This window comes from Styela clava, chromosome 13 (genome assembly GCF_964204865.1).
Source record: "Styela clava chromosome 13, kaStyClav1.hap1.2, whole genome shotgun sequence".
NCBI classification, from domain to species: Eukaryota; Metazoa; Chordata; class Ascidiacea; order Stolidobranchia; family Styelidae; genus Styela; species Styela clava.
In genome coordinates, this window is record NC_135262.1 from 5,736,074 (window position 1) to 5,752,767 (window position 16,694).

Consider the following 16,694-nt stretch of genomic DNA (forward strand, 5'->3'; position numbering starts at 1 on the left):
ATTTTGTTAGTTCTGATTGGTATAGCTATTTTTCCTTTCATTTGGTCCGCCCAGTATCAGCTTATTCAAGTAAATTTGATTGACTCCAACATCTTAGTTATTACAAGCTTGTAATAATGGCAACAATTTATTCTATTTAATTCAGAAAAATAACGTTTTTGGAGAGTGTTTCATATTATTTCATCAGTTCATTTTGACAGAATTTGTCATATATATGTCACATGTTTCTTACACTCACCTATGTTGAGAATAAAGTTATCCAAACACTGGTGCATTATTTTTTTGGTTCTGTAAATTTAGTTTAAACGATATTCGAAATGTTTTTTCAGTGTTATTCTAGAATAGTTTAGTATTCAAATACGGGCATCCCTAAATTCAGTACCATTTGACCAGCTGGCCCTGGTCATTGTGATATTATGACTTTAGAACTGCGAATGCTACTTCTGTATTGAACAATTGCCAAGAAGCAGTGAAATGATGGCGTATATTCCGGTGAATTTTCGATTCCGGCTTCAATTATATGTACAAAATTATGTTGAAAAAGAAAATCACGGTTTAAAAAATTTACCGGAGAAAACATCGCCATCCTCTGCAAGTTAATTATTAAAATGACGACGATGGTATTATTTCACAAAAAATTATTACCCTTGTTTGAAGAATAATTTTTCAATTAATATCATATCGAACACTTCAGGATAGGTAGTTAGTATTTACATATTTATCAGCGGTTACGTGAACCAAACTGCGGCGGCGAGAAGTCCAGCAATCCTCTCGCACATAACTATTCCCGAATGGAATTCGCAGGGTTATCAGAAGTGCGATGGCGAACGTATTCCTAACGCTCAGCACGATGCGCCACACCGCCCGGTGGAATACGTGAGACAATTTGTTAAATTCTTCCGAAATTCCGATATTTGACAGAACTTCTTGTTTTTCACTTTTATGCGTAATTCGAGAAACGCATTGTCCAATAGGTTAATCAGCATTTGATGAATCGGCCGGAATGTGGTCAGATTCCAGAAACTACGAATAGAAGATAAGATTTACATATTTATCCTTGTGCCGATATGGCGGCTTAATCGCGTAACGAACCACGGCCTCTCGTCCGGTTACCAGTTTATGTCAGGTATGGGATTACTTAGCCAGATGTTTGTATGGACTATGAACCTATTCTCACAGTATTTCACGGGTGTTCAATAGGGGTGGCGTCTTTTGGATGAATAAGCGCGAGAATGTAACTTCGGAAAGCACCAGTACAAACTCGTTCTGACAATTATATTGAACACGAACACGCCTTATGATGAATAATAAGCCTTCTCGATTGAATCTGCAAATCGTATCCCGATAGTTTGTTCCCAAGGCTGTTCCGGCTAGTTGTCTGATTTCGTCCCACCTGATTGGTAAACCCAACATCGAAACTACGGCAAGCAAAATTCATTGCCACAAAGTAGATGCTTTTATCAAAACAAGAGACCTATGCTCAAATATATGGAGACGTTTGAAGTAAATGCAAGTAATAGCCTTCTAACGAAATTTTTTATCTTTAAGCAATGAAAATTTCAGAGCAATTGGTCCAGTATGGATATTTCCCCGAGTATACACTTCCTCATTTACTGCCGTAACATTGGCCAATCAGCATAAGTGCAAGATTTGACGTAACAATAAACGTTTCAGAAGCGCTCAGATACTTTTGCCATTCAGACAGTCTTTCGTGGTTGTGAATATTACCTCGTTTTGGCGTTTTTCGCGGGCCTGTTAGTTTTTAGCGGTGTTTTGGTAAATATAATTCTTAATCAAATAACTTAATAATCCATTTGCTTTGTCAAAGTTTTAAATGCAGTAATCAAAAATTAATCTAGAAATAGCTGTGATAGACCAATGACATTAAACAACATGATGCGCAACTCCGGCATTTTTGTCCGAAGATCGTATTCGATAGCACGCTCCAATGCACATACTTGACGAGACGAAAACGAGCGGATGTGTGCTGCTTTCAAGGCGTAGCACGAATGGTGTTCGTGCCTGCTTTGACAGTTGTTGTCGATTTTAATGATATTTTTGAAAGTTGGGGTAAAAAGAAATCGGTAAAAGGTAAGGTGAATACTATTGTTGTATATCACACCCGGGCATCGCACTGTTAAGTACATGTGGGAAAGCCAGCCTTTGTCAAATACTACGGAGTTATTAATTCAGTACGGTACGTAGTTGCCCATTTGCCGAAATTACATATTTACCTACCCCTTATGGTTTCAAATAGTTCATGCACCTCCAGTTAGATTTTTTTAATCAGTGAGGATATATACTCATTGTTGATTGCTGCTCATTGTAACATACTATTACACATTCACTTTTATTTGCGTATTGAATCAAAGTGTTAACAAGTTCACCTAACATTTCACTCATACCGGTCTATATTGTATAGTCTGATTTCTCAAGTATTTGGAGCCACGAATGCTTGTAATTTTCTGACTAAACCCTTTTATTAGTTGGTTTATATACCAAATTCAGTAAAATATTTTTTAAATAAAACATGAGATATTGGATTTATTAGCTTTTCCATTCTGAATCATATAGACTGCTTTATTTATTCTTAACGAAAATTAATAAATCTCCTCTCTTTCTTCAGATGTGAAAGTTGTGGACAAACCTGTCTAAGCATTGTGAGACTCTTGCAGCACAAGAGGCAATAGCAGAAATAGTAAGTATATCAATCAAGAAATAAAGCCGACATAAAGCAAAACTTTCAACTATTCGTCTAATCTCAATTTCCTATTATTTGTTCACAGGACAACTATAGCAGACGGGGAGATATCAGAAGTCTGGCGACATATCAGTGACAGTGTGATTCCAAGAAATATAATGCAATTGAAAATAGAAATTTGCAATAGAAAAACAACCTATGGAGGCATGCAAAGGCATTTGACCCTCCGGTTGAGTTGTGTATGGCCCCCACATCCTGCAGGGCTTGAGGAAAATAACTAAAAATTCCAAAGCGTAAGATTGCATAAGCGGTCTTATTTGTAAAAAGGCACAAAACACGCCAGACATACTTAAAACAGCTTTGGAAATGAGGATTACGGGTACCTCACTGCACCTGTGTTATATTTGGTTCATCAACTTTTGGTAGTACTATAGAAGAAATTCCGGAAGGGGTATAATCATCATTCATGATAAAATACTATCATATATTTTTTGAACAACTTCAATCTAGACCAGGGATCTCAAACTCGCGGCCCCAGAGAACTTCCAGTGCGGCCCTCGAACGCTTAACATAGTAATAGTATTTTGGAAGTTTTTTTTTTTATCTAAATGTAATAGATTTTTCAAACCTTCTAAAGTGAAATTGATTATTCACACAGAAAACAATTTACTGAAAGTAGATTTGGAATATTAATTTTTTTTGCCCACATTTTGACCCAATTAAGAATACACATCAAGCTAGCAAAAGAATACTTGAATAAAACACTTGAGTAATTAAATTAAACGCAAAGTACATGAAGAAGGTGGCATTTTCGAAGAAAATGGGAGTTGTAACATTTCTGCTCTTCACAAAATTCTGAAGCACATTGTTTAATTTGTCATATTTCCATCAATACAATCAAAAAACACAATAAGCTCAGCAGTCAATATGACAAATTCGAAGACCAACTTCGAACAGAAAATCTCCGTGTGTTTGTATATTAATATAATTATACAACAACTTAGTTACTAAAAATCAATATCAATAATAATTCAAGCAATCCTATGCCACGCAATGTAGTGCGAAAAAATCTGTCATTTGTTTTTTTACTGATCTATACATGAAATGATAAAAGTAACTTTTTTGCATTACTGGAATTAATTAAACATTCGTAAAGATCCAGATAAACCCATGATCATGTGGCCTCGTTAGTTAGAGTTGGTACTATAAAATCATTTCAGACTGGCCTTAGTATGCTGGTGACACAAAAAAGATGCCAAACGCCAGGACAAATGTAATTATTAAAACATTGAGTTTATACTGTAGTATTTTTGTTAATTTTAGGTTCATATATTTAGATTAAGTTATTTTTAGTGTATGTATTATTCTTTCCTTATTCAAAGCTTGTTCAAAAATGATTTTGATGGTTGTACATAGAATTTTACGATTTTTTATAATAAATACTGTAACTTGCAAATGTTGCAATAATAGTGGAATGCAAATATTAATATGTAATTGCATTTGAAATTGAAGAAAATAATAAAACTTAATCCAACTGTTTAGTTGCATCACAATATATGTCACAAACTAAAACTATCTTCAAAATATCTTTTGAGTATACATTATCAAAAACTGTTTGCGGCTCTTTTTACAATTTTCAAAATGCAATGCGGCTCTCGAAAACCCATGAGTTTGACACCACTGATCTATTCTAGACGATTCAAGCATTGCTTTGGGAAATTATATCACTTCAATTAAATTGAAATAATCTCGCTATATTAAATACAAAATCGTTGCTATCATAAAGGTAAACCAATTCAGCCACTCGAAATATATTGGCCTTCACAAAGCAATGGAGGCAAAATTGAGAGTTCATGAGCTATGAACATTTGTTCTTTTCTTTGTCTTGAACTTTCCATACTCCACAGCCCCTATTAATTTTTATTAATTTTAATTACCATGTGATGGTCATACATATCTTTAACTTGTATTTTCTGTCATGATGTATTGTCTCAATGTGCCAAACTATTAATTAGTGTGCATATTTTGCTTCCAGATGACATAAATGTATTGTCATGTTTATTACCTCAGCTTGGAGTATTGACAAGAAAAAGGTGCCAGCAAATTAGGTAAAAAAATTTTCAACTCATTGTTATAATCAGAATTCACAATCAATAGGAATTATAAACAGCCAACAATCAGTGAGAATTATATGCGAAATCCCTCAGAATAAATTTGTCTAAAATCGGAGGAAGGCAAAAAATATAGGTAGTTTCCATCCACACAAGCATTTCAAGAAGACTTGCTCGAGCCAAACTAAATGAGCATCGTCAGGTGATCGGTAAGGCTGCAAGTTGAATTCAGCCCTGCAACCTCCTGCATAGAAGATAATATTAATTAGTGGGCTATGAGCTAAATTCCTAAATTTAAACAAACCTATCTACGATGCATTATGTACCAGCAATGTTACCTACGATTAACTGAATATGTAATATGTCTAATGAATTCACCTACAAAAGCAAGTTCGATAGGTGCAAACTTTGTGTCATGGAATTGTATCGCAGCACAGTTTTGTATGACACCCTCTTTAAATGAAATTTCAATGATTAAGCGCAAACATTAAAATTACTAACTTTGAACTTTGTCATTATCTGCAAAATGTTCCACACAAATCTTTCCGCTATCGCGTTTGTAATCTTCTCTAATAAAAAAAAAGTCTATGATGTCCAGAATTGCTCTTTACAGCTTGCCTGTTATTCCAGCTTTCCAAGTAAGCAAAACTTCTTAGATATAGAGATTATTTTGTTTCGTTACAGACGCAAAAAGGCAGGTACTACACGTAAAAAAGACGCCGAGTAGCAAAAGCGAGCGGAAAACGGACGCGAAAGGCGACAAGAAATATGTGCATTGGAGCGTATCATGAAATACAATGTTTTGCCTGTAGTCTTATGGAGTGACGTCAGAGTTGCCTATCATGTTGTTTAATGTCATTGGATAGACTAAGCCAAACTTCCATACGGCACATTTAAATGTAAGGTTGTTGAATGTATCGAATTAAAATGATAGTTTGAAACATATAAACCGGTTTATATAGGCGCCAACTCACAAAACCATTCTTGAAATCAGTACCAATAATTTTGCAATGGAAGAGTATAAAGCGGAAAAACTTCGCTGGGATCGAAAGTCGGGGAAACATTCATTACGTAGTTGTTTGCATTGTTATTATTAATTGGTATTATTCTACTACGTAGAAAATTGTGTTGTTTGGTAGCAATACGAGGTTAGCAGTAGCCGTGTGGAATTGCTTGATAAAGACAGATGATGAGATTTTTCCATTAAAAATTAATTAGTTAGGGTGCTGTTACATTTGTTATTGTAAGGCATCCTTGATTAAATTCAAAATTTAGAGGGGTTAAAAATTTCAAAGGTAGTTTTAGTCACAAATAATGTTGACAAACTGGTTACTGAAGAATACTCCAAAAAAAAGGCGAGAGCGGAAGATACAAAGGAGAAATTAAGTGAGAACAGAACACCGCATGCACCTTCAAACATCTTTGCGTCTTCAAGCAGTGGGGATCAACGCCCGACAAAGGACTCATCTTCTCACCCTCATCGGATAGAAATACTCAAACCATCTTTATAAGCGGAAGTACAGCGAAGAATTTATAAAGCTTGGTTTCACGTGTGTTCTTATAAATGATGAGTCACGTCCTCAATGTGTTGTTTGTTCCGATGTTCTTGCCTACAAGAGCCTGAAAGCAGTGAAACTAAAACGCCATCTTGCAGCAGAGCATTGAAAATTCATTGACAAACCAATACATTATTTCCGCCGATTAGAAAAAGGATTGTCAAGCGAAAAGAAAACAATGACAAAATATCTAAGCGAATAACAAGATCGACGCTTTCAACAAGAAAATTCAACACTGGACTACCCGAGTCGAAAATGGAAGAATGGATATGTTTACGGAGCTGAACGATTTTCTCGAAGAAAACGAGTTCAGTCAAAACGTTGTGAAACAGTCCATAATCAGTCATCTTCATGATCTTTCGAAGTGCTTCAATAAATATTTTCCCGAAAACACAACACCACGACTGGATATTATCACGTTTCACAGTATCAAATATACAACATCTATCATCAGATTTGATTGAAGCATTGGATGACTTGTCAAGTGATCGCATTTGATGGCAAAAGAAGTTTGGCTGAATTTTGGATTTCAGTTGCAAAGGAATATCCGGAGTTATCAGCTGCTGTAATGAATGATCTGTTATCATTCGGAACTACCTACTTATGTGAAAAGACCTTTTCTGCGTTTTTATACCTAAAAAACCAATACAGATCAGAGCTAAAAGTAGAAGAAGATCTTCCAGTTGCTGTCTCCCAAATTGAACGTCGAATTTATATGTTGTTGTGTTCAAAACACAAAGCTAATAATTCGCATTAGTCATAATAAATGCTATTATTCACGATTTTATGTGATAAGTTCCATATAATTTTGTAGAAAATTGCTAGTGTCAATAATAGTCTCAAAATCAATAACTAATTAGATGTTTACCAAATGCTTGGGTCGCGATAAATTGGAAAATTTTTTTTGGATCGCGCTGAAAAGTAGTTGCGGACCCCTGCCGTACGGTACCTTGCCAGTAGCCAACTGCAGTACCGTACCTGTTGCTGCATGCATGTAGGCCTGCTATTCGATCGTGGAACGGTTCTTCTCTGGCATATAAAAACTCAATTCAATTTGCTTTTATTAAAATTAATAAATAGGTTAGGCTAAATTTGCAAGAAACCCTACATTACTGCAATAGTAAAATCGCGAAAGGAATGAGTCAATTTCACTGTGGTACGTTAACTTACCGCAGTACCGTATCTGCCAGGCGCTTCTTCTTTGCAAAACCAACTAATTCGATTTATCACGGTATTATAACAGCATATACCACAGTCTACAAATATATTCACACCAAGCGATGCAGCACGGTTTACCGTACCTTTAGCATCACCGGTAAGCCGACGTTCGATGGAACGTGTCATGTTTCCGCAGAACGTTCGGTGACGTTTTAGCAAACAAAATTCTCACAGAAATATTTGAAATAAATAAAAGTAATAGCCTTCTGGAGAAAAAAACTTTAACCACTGAAAATTTCAAAGCAATTGTTCCAGTATTCGAAGAGAAAAGCGATTTTGTAATGATGCTGACGAAGAATAATAACAATAAGAAGAGTGCCAGCATACAATGCAAAACAATCGCTATGTCCACTTCGTGTCCAAACTTTGTTTATTTGTGTAACAATGACCCATAAGCAAAAAGTCAACGATGACGTAACAATAGTAAAATAAATGGCTTTGAGCAGTGAATCGGTTTGCAGGTGTCAACTCTCCAAAACACTCGCAAAATAAACATCCGAAATTTTGCTATAATATGGTATGGGAAGAATTTTTCTGGGGCATGGGTGGGGTGTGATATTCCACGCTATCACGGCCAAGATATAAAGAAAGAATTGATAAAGCCGAATCTGATGAGCTCCCTAAAACTTTTTTTATTTTCGTTTTTATCATTCATGCATCACCTTTATGCTAATTATGGAAATAAACTTACCGGTACGCTGCCCGTACTAAGCCTTCCCTCTCAGATAAATATAGAATTCTATCTGATAGTTCTAACCTGCCACAAAGAGAACTTTTGATATTTTTAAAATCTGTTGAATCAATTCACAAAAACCACAACAATTCTTTTTAACTTAATCATTAAACAACGGAAAATGAAAAAAAAAATGTTGGGTAATATTTCCATTATTGTAATTTTCAATATACGATTTTAACCCAGAAGGTCGTACTTCTGGATGGGAATTAACAGAAAGTGTACAGTATAAATTTTAGGTTAGAAATCATGCATTTGAGTCATATTAGTCATCAAAATACTAGAAAATGCTCCCATGGTTCAAAAGAATAGTTGGTTTAGCACTTACAATTTTTTGAAATTGAGTCACTGCATCTTTGGAGTTGAACCAAAAACAGTCACACAATGAACAACAGTGTTGCATGCACGTTGTCAGAGTATGATAAAAATCAGGCATCCATTATATATAAGCGAAGCTTTGGTCATGTCAATAATCAGGCAGTTGGAATTCAGTATATTAAATAATCAGAAAATTATCCCCTTCACCATGCATGACTTGAAAGAAAATAGAGATTGAAAAGTAAATATTAGCCGACTAAATGTTATAACGAATAAAACTTCGAAACTCATTTTGAATCAAAGGAGTACACGGTCCTCCATTTTATCCTTTGTTAATGATATCAATGCGATATTTATTACATTGAAATCATAGGAATAGCTAACAAGATATATTTAAAAAATGTTGAATCCAGGCAATAATAACGAAAAAATATCTCCGAACAAAATACACACTTTCTCGTGGTATTCAACTGAAATGGTAGTAAATAACTGGGAATATAATTATCTGATACACACTTGAAGAATCCAGCAAGATACACAAAACAATAATTAATCTGAAACTAACAATAATAAACGATATAATAGCAACATTTATGGCAGAGATAATAAATAGGAAACTAATAACACAACCCAATAAATTTGGTGATCCAGAAGTGTGTGTACCAATATGGAGGTAACTAATTTTCTTTGGCTATTTTACATCAAGTTGTTTAAAGGGATGGGCAGGGGGTATATTCACTTGGCTAACACAGACAGTCCTCAAACTCGTAACAGAACTAAAATATTCTGAGTTTATTCGGAAAGCTTAAAGAAAACCGGAATAAAATTATGGCCTAACCTGGTACATATACTACGGGAGTATCTTAAATTTAGCATCACTACATTAATTGAAGTGTCACCAATTTAAACAAGAATAGCCTGATGACTGTACGCAGCTCACAGCAAATTGAAATTGGAAAATCAAAAATCATCCAAATATGTTTTATGTAGTAAAAATCCTGTAAATATTGCAAACCTGGATATAGTTTGGAATATTTTGTCATGATAAATTGCTCATGGAAACACCAGAAACGTTATTTCAAAGGAAGTTACAGCCGCCATTGTGGTGCTCAAAGTTACAGGAGGAAATGGCAATCAGCAACTCTATTATTGTCAAAGTAGCAGCATCCCCTGATCTTGTCAATTTTTCCTCCTGACAAACATGGCAAGCAGGACAATGTGTGTATCAGTATAGTTAATAAAACTCTCACATTTGTGTGATAACCATAATTTTTATACTTCTTCGATAGGATATGGATATGGTAGATTCAATATTTATGTTGATTGTATGAGCATAATCAAAAAAAAGAGCACTAAATTCTAATTAGGCCTCCTATATCATAAATGAGGACGCTCCAGAAGTGTGTGTACCAATATGGAGATAACTTTACATCAAGTTGTGTAATGGGATTGAAACCTATGGGGGGCAGGGGGTATATTCACTTGGCTAACACAGACAGTCCCCGAACTCCTAATAGAACCAAAATAAGGAAAATCGGAATAAAATTATGGCCTAACCTTAACCTGGTACACATACTACGGGAGTACCTAAATGAGGCACAAAAACACTTCAGCCTGGCATAATGGCGACTAACGTAATTATACGAGAACCGATACATAGCTATCTAGAACAATTACACATCACGGTTGTTTTCAAGATTACAATAATGTTGACATGGACAATAATATTAAATATTTACCAGCTTTGCCACATATTATTTTATGTCATTTTATGACAAATCAGGGGAAAGAGATAAGAAGTGATTAGTACTGGGGATTGTTTGGGGTAGCCTTTAGAAAATTGTATTGCAGCAAGGATTTGTTATCTGACCTTTTAGAAGAAAATATTTTTTCAGTAGGCATTTTGATTACAACTTTCCTTTGCTCATTTATAATTCGTTGTCTTTCTGAAGACTTTCAAAATGCATTGGGTTTAAATTATCACACAACCAATCCTAGTGATGAGTGACCTTCTAATATATTTCCCCAGAGTGCTCTCTCTTAGTTTTAATTTGTACAATTAAAATACAATTAACGACTCGACTTGTTCAAAAGGGTGTTCTTCAATCATCCTTGTTTTTTTCTTCTGCTGTGTCCTCTTCGTCTGAATAATCCGTCGGTTCCTCTCCGTCTTTGAGTAGTTTTCCAACAAACTCATATTTTTCTAAATTAAACAAGTAAACTTGTACAAACATACAAAGTCATGTGCAAAATGGTGAAATAAATACATTTATCCAAATTCAAAGAAAAAATAACCAGCCATATTTTTCAATATCAGTGCACATATTTATACTGTAAAACAGCGGTTCCCAAACATTTGTCTGTGCAGCTTCAAATTATCAGGAAAAAAACTCACGACGCACTTACACAAAAAAATTGCTGCCTTCAAATAAAATCGCTTGGTAACCGCTGCTGTAATAGATAATATTATTTTAATGCTTACAGGAACAGACACGAAAAACCGATATTATGGATATTTTACAGAATACGTTATACATATACAATGTCATTTGCCCAACTTTTAGGCGTGAGCAGTGTATTGTAACAAGAAAACTCAGGTAAAATTCTCTATCGATATAATTTTCAGGATGTTTTTTGCTCAAATAATTTGAGTTTATTTTGATTTAATTACATTGGAAATATCAGTAATCACTAATCATCCACAGAAATTGTGAATCGTATATCAATATTTTTAAATGGGTATAGCACTGATTTAACATTTGACATAACTGTAAATCTTCACTGCAAATCACATTTAAACCTGAAACAAATCTAAATTTTTAACATATCTATTGATGCAACTAAAAACAGTTCATAAAAATACTTATAATATTCATTTTTGCGTTTTTTATAAATGTTACATTGAAAAATTATTGAAGATTGCAGACTGTGCGCAAATGCTGGCTAAGCAAATTTTCATTATGTGGTCAGTTTGCCCCAGTTACTAAAGCAAATATAGGTTAGCATGATAGTGAATAAACATTCCTTGGGAAAACATAAGATGACTTAACAAAAATCTTACATACTGCACTTGGAATGAATGGCAATGAAAATTTATGGAGTTAAAAGTGGCCAATAAATTTCGGTCAGCAGTTTCTCCATTTGTAGGACAATCAACTCAGCGGCTGAAGTCATAAACTAACCTCTTATTTAGCCTATGATCATGTTTGAAATTATCGAAAATATGGAGAAAATGTAGTACGAGTGCAAAACCTACCCAAAAATTGCATCTCCCATTCTCTAACACTTTCTAAGTCAGCACTGCCGAGATCAGCTAAATCATCATATTCATCTTTTATTACATCTTTATCCAACCTGAATTGAGCTAATCCACGAGATGCGTCATGTCCAGCAAATATTCCATATGCACCACCTAGAACGATTGAGAACTTACTTATTAGAATCGAATGAAAATTCTACCTTGAAGAGCTGTAACTTATTTATTCATTTCAAAAAATGTAATCAATACTTAACTTCAGACACAAAAAACTAAGCAATATATATCAATTATCAGATCAATCACGTAATTTGCATACACGCGATAAACTTGTATAGCCAATTTGGAAGGAAAAGCAATTAAATGCTTTAAAGATGATGATTAATGAGTGAAAAAAATGTAGCAATGTTATAATATTTCTAGCGAACACCATTCTCATATTACAGAAATATATATATTCTTCTGATATTTTAAAATCACCTGAAATCTCTGATGCAAAACATTAATTCATCACATTGATAATAAGAGTAACAAAATACTTCTATGGCGCAAAAGGACACATTTTTACTCAAATTTCATTTTGGAAATCCAATTACTGAAAAGGCTTATAAAATATGATACATCAACAAAGTCAAGTCCATAACATATAAAATACTTGCAATAACAGAAGTTAACAAGCAATCATTTTACCTGGCCCATAAAAGTTTTTCCCACGATTGGTAACATCAAAAACCTTCCCATTGACAGCAATAAGAATTCTTTCATTTTTCACTCCATCATATTCACTCAGCTGGGCAACAGTCAAATCTCTTTTTTTCATTGGAGGAAGACCGGTGTCGACTGGCTCGTGTTGTTCATCCTGTGAAAGAGAATCATGATAAAGATTTTAATATTATATAGTAAGATGGGAGCGGTAGAGAGAAAGCAGACTAGATGACTCAATCATATGTGGGAACGAGTCCTCTCAATCTGTATCGGATATGAAAATATTTAACCAGTTACTTCTTTCAGGTGGATGGATTGGTGGTGGAGGAAGCCCTAACTGCCCAACGGCTATGTGAATCACCCTACGGCAATTCTACCCAACAATTTTCTCGCAAATATCTATCCCCAACAAGATCTGAAGTCCAATGCCAAGTATCTTCCAAATGCTAATCATGAGGCACCAACCGCCAAGCATGTATAAATCTATTAACTAAATATCTACAAAGAAATCTACCCCAGAAGTATGTGTTCCAATATGGAGGTGACTAATTTTGTTCGCCTACTTTACATCAAGTTGTGTTCAACGGACTGAATCCTATGGGCAGGGGTATATTCACTTGGCTAAAACAGGCAGTCCATGAACTCGTAATGGAAGTATAATAAGGAAAATCGGGATAAAATTATAGCCTAACACTACACACACTACAGGAGTACCAAATTAAGTGTATTATTATGACAGATTTTCATAGACAATATCTTTTGAGCCTAGAATTTTTGTCAGAATATTGAGAATTGGCCAAAGATGATTATGACACAATTTGAATACTGTTTGTATAAATTGGGCTGTCTTCAACAAAGGACAATTCAAAGTCAATGAATAGGCCTATACAAAAAGTTTGTTTTGGAAATGCATGTAAGTTGCGAATAAACAGTAATTTGAATGATTTTCTAATTTTTTGTAGTTTTGAGAAATACCGGTAATATAAAAGTCTTATTTGTTCCGTGATGCATTTCTCAATCTGCATAGGCAAGAATTTTATAACTTGAATCTTTTTGGTTTCCAAGACTTTAATTAAACTCTCAGCTGGTGATATTGTGATGGTATTTTTCTAATGGTATTACGACTTTTTATTGTCATTCAAAATACAGATATTACCTCTTCGTCGTTCGATTTCTTGATTTTGTACAGCAAGTAGGCACAAATGGATAGTAGAAATAGATTGAGAGGATTCGTAAAGATATTGACGAGAAATCCGCCAGAAACATCTTCCGATTTGGGTATATCAGCATTTGAGTCCATTATCGTTGGCAGTTAAGTAAGGTTTGTAGTAAAAGTTAGAACCTTCAATATCACTGTAATAAATAACATTAAATATGACAAATCATGGTTCTTATTATTTATTAAAAATAATTGCAAAACAGCGACAATATTGAAAAATACAGACTAACTAATAACTGAATAATATTCTGAAGAATGAAGATAGTGACATGGCAGACAGAGACTTGGTACAATTCAACAAAGCTTTACTCAATAAAGTATTTACAACTTTACAGGCTATAGCTGGTAGACCGCTATTCTTATAGTGAAAAGGTTAGTTTGTTAAATGGACCACGTCATACAAGCATAACTAAATGCTCTATTGAACCGTAAACCTGTAAACTGTCAGACTGAAAATGTCAAGAAGTCTAAACGCTTTGTGATGAACTTCGTATGAAATATAAAACACCAAATCTTTAAATACAGACATAAACCCATATCTGGAACTTGGAAGGAGAAATCTGGAAATAAATAGGCCTACGTTACCATGTAGGTTAGTTTCTTGATTTTCTGAAATGGAGAAAATCATAATATCTGAATATGCACTATCTTAGGACTGTAGGACTCCTGGCGTCTAAAAGCTAATATCTAAATATGAAAATTCTATCTAATTCAGTTATTGAAATTGTACAGTACGGTATACGTTTATAATTCATCATGCTAATAAGTACAGAAGTAGGATACCAGTACCGTACAGTTCTACAGCACTGACAAAACGTCCCGACGTCACGCGACTAAATGCAGAAATGTACCTATTACAGAAGTCAGGGAGTTATGAATCTGTTAAAGTTAAGGTACGGTACTTCGTGCTTAGTTTTGTACAAGTTTAAATAATATCCATACAATCATACGGTATTACAGCAATTTCGGGAAGATTTTTATTAAACAAGAAACAAAAACAGCAACCCAGCTCAAGCATGAAACATCGCCAAGATCATGATCATGATGTGAAGCGTTAGCGTTAACGGTGCGTCAGCATAAGGTCGTAAGGATATTCAGAGCTAAATTTGGCGAATGTCGATTAACTTTGTCGCGAATGGATCTCCGCCGAATTAGTACTGTATTGGATTTTTTTTAATTTTACAGCAGTACCGGTAGCATTCCGGTTTCCTTGCATCTCTCACCTTTGACATAATGCAGGGTAAATAAATTTTAGTATTTTAAATAACCCATTGAATTCTGAGATGAAATTCACCGTGTGTGCACTGAAACATGATATGAAAAGGACGGAAGTCCCACATGATTTCTAATCATAAATATAGCATTTGAATAGGTTTACGCATTCACTTGGATTTATGCTAGACGCATGAATAGTTGCAAAGCCATAGATTACATTCGCCCATATTACTAACGAATTGACAAATACGTTTATTGGAAAAAATTGATCTCAGCCCTGTTGCCTTTGGAATTGTTTGACTTGTGACCATGTACTGTATATATACCCATTGGATTGACGTGATCCGGCTTTTTCTTCTTCCATTCACGAGCCGCTAACTCTTATTGACTTCCACATTAGAGATGGATCTGGATTTTGCATGAGTTAGTGTACATATATTAATAACTGATTTTTTTTTTGCCGTGTAGGGATCTTGTACGCAGCAATTACTGGGTCATTAAACTTTTCCCAGTTGACGATATAGCAAAGTGAGCAGTGGCGTAGCATCCACTCCCGCAACCCCCGCGGTCGCGGGGGGCCCACAGCGCAAAGGGGCCCAAGCGGTTAGAATTTAGAAATTTAAGTAGCAAAATCAAAAGCTGCATTGCAAAACCAGTAATGCACACCTTATAACGTTGATGTTAGTTCTGCTCAAATCGTTTTGTTACGTAACAATGCCAGGGAGTCGTCGATTTTCGGCGTCCTGTGGTTTGATTGCACCGGCAAAATTACGAAGGTTGTCAGAATGATGTCGAAATCAAAACCTCTCAGTGGCGTACAATAACGCAGAAAAATGGCAGAAGAGGAAAAACGTATGAAAAAAATTGAAGTAACCAAGATTTTAGGTTACCATTGCCTTTTGATAGCGACATGTTATGCTCATTGACGAAATAAAAAAAGCTATGTTTTAGCTTATGCCCGCGAGTTCTAGGGTCATTTCCACAACGAGGGCCACGAGAGTCTTGCTACGCCACTGAAAGTGAGCGGTAGCCTCCAAAGATACCGAGTATGCAGTCCATTGAGCTGCAACGGCACCGACGCTCGGAAAACGTTTTCTGGCACCTTGGCGTTTCACTGCAATTTTAAACTCGGATGTTTTTGAATTCACGTTATTACCGAATATGCTTGCTTATAACTGCAATTTTAAGGGTTGTGTAAATTTTTTTTTATGAAAATTACATTTGTGAATTTTAATAGCTAAGACACGGTTGACATTAGCCGATGTTACCAAAATAATACCTATGCCGTGTGTAGGATCCATTGAAGTTCGACTGAACTTAATCTTAATGCAATCTGAAAAACAGAGTTTTTGACCCTTTCTGATAGCAAAACGTATACTGCAACTACAAACCCCTAACCTAACCACCATTTTTTTCCGAGGGATATACTCATCAGTGATAAACAATTAAAACAGTGGTTCCCAACCTTTTATGGCTCGTGGCCCCCTTTCGGGGGTTTTCGGCACTTGTGGCCACCCGGTTTCATCATTCCAGTGGTAGCTAAAGTATTATTTCGATTGTTAAATTCGAAATCCCATTATATTGAAACATTTTATGCCCAAGTTGAAAACAGCTCATGAACTAACCACCATATCCAGCAATGAAACTAGGAAGAACACGGTT

General features: G+C 35.0%; 1 protein-coding gene and 2 long non-coding RNA genes across 3 annotated transcripts; 1 reads left to right on the forward strand and 2 right to left on the reverse strand.

Moving 5' to 3' along the window:
- The first annotated feature begins 1,877 nt into the window (after positions 1-1,877).
- On the forward strand, positions 1,878-3,226 carry LOC144431196 (uncharacterized). The gene is made up of 3 exons (XR_013479866.1): positions 1,878-2,091; positions 2,627-2,698; positions 2,787-3,226. It is a non-coding gene; the product is annotated as an uncharacterized LOC144431196 (long non-coding RNA).
- A 1,520-nt stretch (positions 3,227-4,746) lies between these two features.
- LOC144431431 (uncharacterized) lies at positions 4,747-5,561 on the reverse strand. Its single transcript, XR_013479999.1, has 2 exons — positions 5,314-5,561; positions 4,747-5,056 (listed from the first exon to the last, which is right to left on the reverse strand). It is a non-coding gene; the product is annotated as an uncharacterized LOC144431431 (long non-coding RNA).
- A 2,798-nt stretch (positions 5,562-8,359) lies between these two features.
- LOC120332480 (membrane-associated progesterone receptor component 1-like) lies at positions 8,360-13,971 on the reverse strand. Its single transcript, XM_039399730.2, has 4 exons — positions 13,755-13,971; positions 12,584-12,752; positions 11,894-12,049; positions 8,360-10,840 (listed from the first exon to the last, which is right to left on the reverse strand). The coding sequence occupies exons 1-4, from the start codon at positions 13,896-13,898 to the stop codon at positions 10,740-10,742; spliced, it is 570 nt and encodes a 189-aa protein (XP_039255664.2). The 5' UTR covers positions 13,899-13,971; the 3' UTR covers positions 8,360-10,739.
- Positions 13,972-16,694: the final 2,723 nt, after the last annotated feature.